General features: G+C 49.0%; 2 protein-coding genes across 2 annotated transcripts; both read left to right on the top strand.

Annotated features, from left to right (window-relative positions):
* The first annotated feature begins 625 nt into the window (after nt 1-625).
* On the top strand, nt 626-5,352 carry LOC120897008 (membrane-associated protein Hem). The gene is made up of 2 exons (XM_040301578.1): nt 626-735; nt 1,187-5,352. Exon 2 carries the CDS (start codon nt 1,403-1,405, stop codon nt 4,766-4,768), a length of 3,366 nt encoding a protein of 1,121 aa, XP_040157512.1. The 5' UTR covers nt 626-735; nt 1,187-1,402; the 3' UTR covers nt 4,769-5,352.
* A 696-nt stretch (nt 5,353-6,048) lies between these two features.
* Nucleotides 6,049-8,861, top strand: LOC120897010 (transmembrane protein 161B). The gene is made up of 7 exons (XM_040301581.1): nt 6,049-6,261; nt 6,497-6,871; nt 6,940-7,019; nt 7,103-7,318; nt 7,395-7,511; nt 7,582-7,722; nt 7,808-8,861. Exons 1-7 carry the CDS (start codon nt 6,259-6,261, stop codon nt 8,436-8,438), a joined length of 1,563 nt encoding a protein of 520 aa, XP_040157515.1. The 5' UTR covers nt 6,049-6,258; the 3' UTR covers nt 8,439-8,861.
* The last annotated feature ends 1,402 nt before the right edge of the window (nt 8,862-10,263 follow it).

Genomic DNA, 10,263 nt, shown 5'->3' with positions numbered 1-10,263 from the left:
TCGCATACCGTTCCAAAGCTTAACTTTTATAAAACAGAATAAACTGTGCTAAACGCATTCGCAAGGTGAGTTGTGATTTTCAATTAAAAAAAGTAGGCACCACATTTATGGCGCCTCTAAAGATCCAACTCACTCATTCTATGTGTCGGCAAAGGACTCACTCTTGTTGGATACTCCATTTGTATCCAGTTTTACCTTCGGATTCGAATCCTCCGACTGAAAACCCGGATTTGCCCATCACTAGATCACACAACGTCGACAATTTAGATTTGGTCAGTAGGGTATCATTCTTTGCTTGTAGCATATACACAAACCATTTTGTTACAAAATAGCCAATAGATGGCGTTAGCATTGCGTTGCACAATCACAGTGGGCGATCCATTTACAAAAGTGAAAATGAACAATGTTTTTAATTTAAGGCATCAACAATTATAGAAAAAAAACATGACTTTTTTTTCAAAATTATAAATTTTGCAAAATTTATAAAAATAATAGTTTTGTAAGGCAATTTTTATTCAAAAATTGAGCTGGTATAATGTCATTCGTTATACCAGCACGAAGCAATTTTTTTACCCGAAGTTTGACAGCACACGTACAGCATTTTTCTCCCCCCCTTTGTCGTTTGTGTTTGTGCGAAGAGTGTTCCGATGCTTAATGTGGTGCTGAATAATACAAAGTGTTTTATTAGTGCAGAAAGCCAATAAAAATCGCTGAAAGTGTTGTTAAACGGCAGAGGTAATGATCATTTCATGAAATGAATTAAAAACTTTGTACCATTTGTGCAGTAGCCGGTGAAATTATGTGTTAAAGACTCGGGCCTACCGATGTTTGCCATGGACTCGCCCAGTTTTGGTTTCCTCCCTCTCTACCACCCGTCGACCGCACATGAGTCAACAACGGTGCAGAGAAATAGGAGGAAGAGAAAAAAAGCAAAAAATACCTCCCCCATAGCCGCGATGAGCTAAAAAGCAAAGTGCATTTGTTGTTGATGCTGGAATGTGATAAACAATGTAACTAGAGTGAAAGAGAAGGAAGAGGGAGGAAAATATAAATGCCAAAGCGAGCTCCCAGCACGCACCAGCGTCCACTTCCCGGTCGAATGATTATTGGGTTTAAACTGCCTGCTACCCTCGGTTTCCGTTGATTAACATTCCCTCTTTTTCAACTCCCCCCCTTTTTGTTGCAGGCCAAACAGTGTTGTGCGTGGCGCACGAAGCACGAACCGAGCATAACGCCATCCAAATCAGCAAGAGCAATGCGTTAGTCGGCGGGGGAACCAACCTGGCGGATGATAGCAGCATTGCCGATTGCTCAGAACAGAACGCGCCCGTATCAGTACGCAACTCACACATTCACACACACACACACGCACGCAACACGCAAATACGCAAGCTAAACCACGATGGCTCGCCAGCTGAATCCGAGCCAGCAAAAGATCGCCGAAAAGCTGATCATCCTGAACGATCGCGGCGTGGGCATACTGACGCGCATCTACAACATAAAGAAGGCGTGCGGCGACACCAAATCGAAGCCCGGCTTCCTCTCGGAAAAGTCGCTCGAATCGTCGATCAAGTTCATCGTGAAGCGGTTCCCGAACATCGACATCAAGGGGCTGACGGCGATCGCGAGCATCAAGTCGGAAATCATCAAGTCGCTCTCGCTGTACTACTACACGTTCGTCGATCTGCTCGACTTTAAGGACAATGTGTGCGAGATTCTCACCACGATGGATGCGCTCCAGATCCATCTGGACATTACGCTGAACTTTGAGCTGACGAAGAACTACCTCGACCTGGTGACGACGTACGTGTCGCTCATGATACTGCTGTCCCGCGTCGAGGACCGGAAGGCCGTGCTGGGGCTGTTCAATGCCGCGTACGAGATGCAGCACACCCAGAGCGATCAGGCATTCCCGCGGCTCGGCCAGATGATCATCGACTACGACATGCCGATCAAGAAGCTGTCGGAAGAGTTCGTACCCCATCAGCGGCTGCTGTCGAGCGCCATCAACTCGCTCACCAAGATTTACTCGATGCGCAACCTCAGTGCGGAGAAGTGGCGCGAGCTGCAGGTACTGAGCTTGATCGGTACGCCCGCGATGCTGCTGAAAGCGACCAAAACGGACACGATGTCGTGCGAGTACATTTCGCTCGAAACGCTCGACCGATGGGTCATTTTCGGGCTGATGCTGGACCATCGAGCGCTCTCGCAGCAGGGCCTGGTGAGCAACATGTGGATATCGGCGCTGGATTCGAGCTGGGTGGTGGCCCTGTTCCGCGACGAGGTGATCTACATCCACCAGTACATACAGACCAACTTCGAGGGCATCAAGGGGTACGGGAAGCGCATTTCCGAGGTGAAGGAGTGCTACAACCAGGCCATCTCCAAGGCAGCACTGTTGCATCGCGAGCGGCGCAAGTTTTTGCGCACGGCGCTGAAAGAGCTGGCGCTCATCATGACGGATCAGCCGGGTCTGCTCGGCCCGAAGGCACTGCTCGTGTTCATTGGGCTGTGCTATGCGCGCGATGAAATCCTGTGGCTGTTGCGGCACAACGACAACCCGCCGGTGGTGAAGAGCAAGGGCAAGTCGACCGAGGACCTGGTCGATCGGCACCTGCCCGAGCTGCTGTTCCACATGGAGGAGCTGCGCGCGCTCGTGCGCAAGTACAGCCAGGTGATGCAGCGCTACTACGTGCAGTATCTGTCCGGGTACGATGCGATCGATCTGAACTACAAAATGCAGCAGCTGCAGATGTGCCCGGAGGACGAGAGCATCATCCTGTCGTCGCTGTACAAGACGGCCGTCAGCCTGTCGGTGAAGCAGGTCGAGGACAACGAGGTGTTTGATTTTCGCGCATTCCGGCTGGACTGGTTCCGGCTGCAAACGTTCATGAGCGCCAAATCGGCGGTACGCATTACCGACTTTCCCGACCTGGCCCGGCTACTCGACTCGATGGTGTTCCACACGAAGATGGTCGACTTTCTGGACGAGTCGCTCGTCGAGACGTCCGATCTGTCGATCTTCTGCTTCTACAACAAAATGTTCGAGGACCAGTTCCACATGTGTCTCGAGTTTCCGGCCCAAAACCGGTACATCATTGCGTTCCCGCTGATCTGCAGCCACTTCCAGAACTGTACGCACGAGATGTGCCCCGAGGAGCGGCACCACATCCGCGAACGATCGCTCTCGGTGGTGAACATGTTCCTGGACGAGATGGCGAAGGAGGCGAAAAACATCATCACCACCATCTGCGACGAGCAGTGCATGATGGCGGACGCGCTGCTGCCGAAGCACTGCGCGAAAATCCTGTCGGCGGCGGCCAACCGCAAGAAGAAGGACAAAAACAAGAAGCACATGGACGACATCCGGCGACCGGGCGACGAGAGTTACCGCAAAACGCGCGAGCTGCTCACCACGATGGACAAGCTGCACATGGCGCTGACCGAGTTGTGCTACGCCATCAACTACTGCCCAACGGTGAACGTGTGGGAGTACGCGTTTGCACCGCGCGAGTACTTGTGCCAGCATCTGGAGACGCGTTTCTCCCGTGCGCTGGTCGGTATGGTGATGTACAGCCCGGACACGTCCGAGATTGCTAAGCCGTCGGAGCTGCTGGCCTCGGTGCGGGCGTACATGAACGTGCTGCAAACGGTGGAAAACTACGTGCATATCGACATTACGCGTGTGTTCAACAACTGCTTGCTGCAGCAAACGCAGCCCCAGGACAGCCACGGCGAGAAGACGATCGCGGCGCTCTACAACACCTGGTACTCGGATGCGTTGCTGCGCAAGGTCAGTGGTGGCAACATTGTGTTTTCGCTCAACCAGAAAGCGTTCGTTTCGATCTCCCCCGAGGGCTACATACCGTTCAATCCGGAGGAGTTTTCCGACTTTAACGAGCTGCGCGCGCTGGCGGAGCTGATCGGGCCGTACGGCATCAAGCTGCTGAACGAGTCGCTCATGTGGCACATCGCCAACCAGGTGCAGGAGCTGAAGCGGCTGGTCGTGCAGAACAAGGAGGTGCTGATGATACTGCGCAGCAACTTCGACAAGCCGGAGATCATGAAGGAACAGTTCAAGCGGCTGCAGCAGGTCGACAATCTGCTGCAGCGTATGACCATCATCGGCGTGATACTGAGCTTCCGGCAGCTCGCTCAGGAAGCGCTGGTGGACGTGCTGGAGCAGCGCGTCCCATTTCTGCTCTCCTCGATCAAGGACTTCCAGGAGCACGTGCCGGGCGGCGATCCGCTCAAAACCGTGTCTGAGATGGCGTCGGCCGCCGGGCTGAAGTGCAAGGTCGATCCGGCCCTGTCGAACGCGCTGAAGGCCCAAAAGTCCGAACCGGACGAGGGCGACCACCTGAACATCTGTCTGCTGATGGTGTTCGTCGCGGTAAGCATTCCAAAGTTGGCCAAAAACGAAAACTCCTTCTACCGGGCGTCGCTCGAGGCGCACACGAACAATACGCACTGTATGGCAGTGGCGATAAACAACATATTCGGCGCCATGTTTACCATCTGCGGGCAGAACGACATCGAGGACCGGATGAAGGAGTTTCTGGCGCTGGCCAGCTCCTCGCTGCTGCGGCTCGGGCAGGAATCGGACAAGGAAGCGATCAAGAACCGGGAATCGATCTACCTGCTGCTGGATCAGATCGTGCAGGAGTCACCCTTCCTCACGATGGATCTGCTCGAATCCTGCTTCCCGTACGCGCTCATCCGCAACGCTTACCACGCGGTGTACAAGCAGGAGCAGCTGATGCACTAAAAGACGACCCTTCCCTTATTCCCACTTCCCCAAACACCCTCCGATGTGACCAAAACTACTATTCGCTGCATTTTAGGATTGCTACTTTCGCTCCTTCCTCTTCTTCATTGAATCTTGGCGATTCTGAAAACGAAACAAAAAATACTGCAACTTTTTCACATATTTGTATGCACATTTATTTATTGCATCCACGCATATGGGGGTGGCCCATCGACGCCTAGCCTCCATTTGATGCATTTATTTAGAGCAAATTTAGGATGCGAAACGGAATCGATGTACGATTTCCACTGTTAATTTCGGTTAAGGTCCGGGGATGGGCTCGGGACAGGGGCGGTCTTTGTGATTATGCAGCAGAGCTCCCCTGCCCCGGTCCGTCCGTTCGTAACTACCTGTGCAACAACCTACACTCATAAGGGAAAAGCATTTAATCATTAAAAAAAATCGTATGAACAAAAACATCCAGCAAAACACACATTACACAGTGTAACCGTCATTTGGCAATACTTTTTTTTATTTCGAATATGAAATAAACTCGCTCTAGGTATAGCTTATTAAAAAATAAAAGTAAAAACAGTTCAATTTCATACCTCTTTTGCGGTGTTACCGTCTTCCGAAAGTAGAAGTAAAAACGTTGTAAATATTTCGAAAATGGGAGAATACAGCGTTTCCAGGTGCTCTCATAGTTGTGGAACACTTCCTTGACTTTTCTTATGGGAAGTGACCTTCATATAATGGAAATTGGGCTATGGAACCCTTTTTGGACAGGCTCGTTAAAAATTCCTATTGGATTTGTCCAAAAAGGGTGCTATGGAGTCCAATTCCTATTACATTAAGTTCACTTCCAATATGAAAGAGTCAATAAAGTGTCCCACAGCTATGAGAACTCCTTGCAAACCCTGTAAAGCATGGACAGCAATGGAACATTGAATGTGCAGATAGAACAGGAAACGTGCAGAGTAAAGCAACTCCGCAATTACCATATTTAATGCTCTGCAATTGAAGATTCCAAAGGTCGGTTGCAGCTTGTCGAACATTTTAATATGAATTTGCATCTTTCGTTAAGTTGTTTCGTCAAGTCGGTCAGAAGGTTCGGTTCTCGACTTTCAAATGGATTTTTTCTTATTTAATCCATTTCTGTGCTGCAATTTAGTTAATTGTTTATGTATGTACATTTCACTATTTTTTTGTGTTTTTATAAACATTTTTTTAGTCTTTTTTAAACATAAATTTCCCTTGTGTCAACTCGCGCGACCGTCCAGCATCCCACAAGCCGCCTGCTGTCATCCAAGTCACATCAAAACATTACCGCAGTAAATTGGTTGTTACGTGAAGGAACCTATAAACTGACCAACTTGCGTGAAATCGTGTATGAAAACGTGCTCGTAGCCGGCGCTTGCTGATATCCGTCCCACCGCCAGCCATTCGTAATGCCGATGAGCACAAACCATTAACGCACATTCGTAGGATAAGCGATAAAAAAACACCACAGAATGGTAAGGATTTACAGTGTTAGACTGCGCCTAGGCTCGTGCCGCACCTGTGAAACGCCCGAATCGGTTGACCTATTTTTAGGTCGCAGCATGGTTCTATAATTAGTGCTAAATTAATAGCTTCCTCGATGCATTCGGCCGCGCGCTTGCCGGCATCAACCGGGCAACGGCGAGATGCTACATTAGATGAATGTAGCACACATGATTTCACATTTCGATTCTTTCCCACCTTCTCCAGGCACTGCTTGGTGCACAACTGGTCATCACGCTGATCATGGTCAGCGTGATTCAAAAGCTGAGTCCACACTTTTCGCTCGCAAAGTGGATCCTTTGCTCCACCGGGCTAACGCGCTACCTGCATCCGACGGACGACGAGCTGCGGAAGCTGTCCGGGGTGCCGCGGGAAAAGGGCAAGGGGAAAAAGGACAAACGCAACGGGCATCAGGCGAATGGCGAGCGGTCGTCGACATTCCACATTCCTCGCAGCCTGGACATACGGCTGGACACGCTTCCCATCTCGCCGTACGATATTGTGCATTTACGCTTCTACACCGAGTACCAGTGGCTAGTCGATTTTAGCTTGTACTCCGCCATCGTGTACACTGTTTCCGAGGTAACGGCAAGGAAAAGTAGCTCATTTTCAACTGTTCAGCTAATAATGTCCATGATTTTTTTTTCTAGGTTTATCATTTCTTCTATCCGTTAAAGGAAGAGGTCAATTTGAGCATGCTCTGGTGCCTTCTGGTTGTGTTTTTCGCATTGTATCCTTTTCAACTACAATCATTCAATATTTGTTTTAAAACTTGTTCAAAAACATATTTCCTTAACGAAAATACCTTCACAGCAAACTGCTTGCCTCTCTCACAGTGCAGTACTTCAAGAGCGAGGAATCTATTGGTGAAAGATCCACCTGTATCGTGACGGGACTGGCCTACCTACTGATCGCGATGATCATTCTGATCGTACCAGAGCACACGCTAGAAGTCGGCCTAGATAAAGCATATCATAGCTTCAACACAAGCGCTTCGAGCTTCCTCGAGGGACAGGGGCTTAATTCCTCGTAAGTTTGCCCCACGCATCCACAACAAAGTGTTGATAAAAACTTGATAAAATCATTTTTTTATTGCAATTTCCAGTGGTCCTGCTTCCAAGATCGTGGTAAAGTTCTTCATCGCAGTGAGTTGTGGCATCCTAGGGGCGCTCTTTACCTTCCCCGGACTGAGAATGGCACGCATGCACTGGGATTCGCTGAGGTGAGCACATTTGGGGAAACATTTTGCTTGGCCAATGATAAAGAAACTTACAAAATTACGTTTTACGCAGATTTTGCCAAGATCGTCTCTGGTTGAAGCTGCTGCTGAACGTTAGCTTCGCAATGCCTTTCCTGTTGGTAGTCTTGTGGATTAAACCGCTCGCACGAGATTACCTCACCGGGCGTGTTTTCTCGGGCATGAGCTCACCGATGTAAGTATTACTTTATTATGCTTCAAGCAGAACCCAGAACCAAAGTGAGAAACCGTTCCTTTGCTCTCTTTGCTCAACCATTTAGCCTCTCGGTGGAAGCGTTCGAAACGATGCGCCTCGGTGCGGTGGTGTTTGCGGTTGTGTTGCGCTTCCTCCTAATGCCCGTCTACCTGCAAGCCTACCTCAACCTAGCGTACGATCGTGTCGAGGAGCAAAAGAAGGAAGCGGGCCGCATCACGAACGTCGAGCTGCAGAAGAAAATTTCCTCCATCTTCTACTACCTGTGCGTCGTGACGCTTCAGTACGTGGCGCCCATTCTGATGTGCTTGTTCTTCGCGCTCATGTACAAAACGCTCGGCGAGTACACGTGGAGCGGTGTGCTGAAAGAGTCGCTACCGCTGGACGAGTGCTCCGCCGACCTGGAGTACGAACGGGCGATGCTGGCAACGGTGGCCAGCGAGCCAGGAGCGGCTGTTGATGCGCTCGACTTCCAAGACATCACGCCGGAGGGCGAGGGGGAACAGCAGGTGCCGGTAGAGGACAACATACTCACCACCGCGCAGAGCTTCCAGCTGTCGCTGCAAAGTCTCAAGTCGGTCTTCACCAAAGACGTGTACCGTGGGCTGTTTGGCTTTGCCACGTGGTGGAGCTGCTTCATCTGGTTCGCGGCCAGCTCACTCGGTATGGTGTATCAGTCGTACTTTACGAAATCGTGAGCTAGACCTTACCCTCCAAACGCCCTCCACGGCCATTGTCCACCGAGCTCTGGTACAGATGTCGCGATGTACATAATAGCAAGCAATCATCTATCGATCGTTTAGTCGTCGCTTCATTTCCGCTGACTCCGTACGATGAAGAGGGCCGGCATTTTCGTTGCACCATCCAACGCAACGCAATCGTCAATCAGCTACTAGTTTTAACTTTTCTCCTTTGCGCGTAATGTTTGGCTTTGTGTTTGCGATTATGCCTTAATGCGATACCGGTCGCGTAATTTTGTTGTGGTTTTCGTTTATTTGTTTGTAGATTTATTATTTACGTTTTCGTGTTCGCTTCGGTCTAAGTGAATGAAACAAGAAAGTCATTAGAGTAGAGAACATTTCACAGGAACTGTCAATAAAAACCATTTTACTCTAAACACATTTGACTTCGTCGTATTTCCCAATGTTAAAACTGTGTCATTTGTTCCGTATTTTTATATTGTACAGCTTCCGCTTATGAGTTAGAATCCAAAAGCCTAATCTTGACTTGTTACCTGATTTTGTTTCACAGGCGCACCCTAGTACCATGACTTTAACAGACCGTGTCGAGCTCCCAGAGTCCTACAGTTCCCTATTAAGTATAGATACCTCGATGACAGAGGAAACTAAGACCACTCCGAACAGTCTCCGTTGGATGACCATTCCTAATACTGTTATGGATCAGTTTGGCCATACAGACAACGATAAACAATTCTTCACCGACGGCTCAGCATCATTAGAAGGGATTGGCTTTGGTATATATAACACCTCAGTTGAACCCTTTTACAAAATGAAAAAAAGCCGTGCTCGATCTTTACAGCAGAATTGGCAGCCATATTTGTCGCACTAATGCTCATTAGCACTAGAACACATGATCACTTCTACATTTTTACCGACAGCTTTAGCGCAGTCCAAGCTCTCAAAAACATAAAAGCTATACAGAGCTAATAATACTTCATTCTCAAAATATTGGAACTGATGGGATCCTTATTCAATAAGGCGTTTAGGATCTCTTTAGTATGGAATCCTGCTCATACCGGTATCATCGGAAAAGACAGGGCTGACATACTAGCTAAAAGAGGTGCAGCAGAAGGTGAATTTTATCACAGACCTATTCTCGCGCATGGCACGCTGGCAAAGAACATAGGATGCTGATGATCTAGGAAGACATCTGTGTGCGATATATCCGAAGGGAACCCTTCATCCGGTCTCGTGGTACAGTCGTCAACTCGTACGACATAAACAACATGCCCGTCATGGGTACAGGCCCCAAATGGATTGTGCCGCCATACGTAGGACTGACTATCCTGCTATGGGGGGGAATCAATTAGTCACTGTACGCCAAGCCCACAAGTGGTACATGCAGGCCTTGACCGACAACAGTTGTTGAGTCAAAAGAAAAAAATCCATGGTTTGGAGGACTCACTGTGAGGAGAGCAGTCACTCGCATGATGTCACGACTGATGTCGAACTATTTTGCGCTAGATGCGCATGTACAGCGCATAAACTTAGCAACAACAAAGGCCTGCAAGTGTGGAGCAGGTTATCATGACTTGGACCACATCCTCTGGTCTTGTGATGAGTATACTAATATAAGGTCTATCCTCTTAGTGACAATGGAGGCAGCCGAAAAACAAAAAAAATCCAATGAAGGATATCTTAGCTAGCAGAGACCTCGAATACATGAGGAGTAGACAATTCGCCAGACACTGTGATTTTGCCGTATAAATTTAGACCCTTTTACCCATTCCTTGCAACATCCCTTCCATCGTGACATTCCAGGGTATCAGCTGTGGGCACTGCG

Source organism: Anopheles arabiensis, chromosome 2 (assembly GCF_016920715.1).
Source record: "Anopheles arabiensis isolate DONGOLA chromosome 2, AaraD3, whole genome shotgun sequence".
Lineage (NCBI taxonomy): Eukaryota > Metazoa > Arthropoda > Insecta > Diptera > Culicidae > Anopheles > Anopheles arabiensis.
This window is presented reverse-complemented; position numbering and strand designations above follow the sequence as displayed.

Excerpts from the sequence above, each read along its gene's own strand:
- LOC120897008 (XM_040301578.1), top strand. The coding sequence starts at position 1,403 with ATGGCTCGCCAGCTGAATCCGAGCCAGCAAAAGATCGCCGAAAAGCTG.
- LOC120897010 (XM_040301581.1), top strand. Across the intron at positions 7,020-7,102 it reads CTGGTTGTGTTTTTCGCATT|CAAACTGCTTGCCTCTCTCA; the intron begins GTATCCTTTTCA and ends ATACCTTCACAG. Across the intron at positions 7,723-7,807 it reads TCGGGCATGAGCTCACCGAT|CCTCTCGGTGGAAGCGTTCG; the intron begins GTAAGTATTACT and ends TCAACCATTTAG.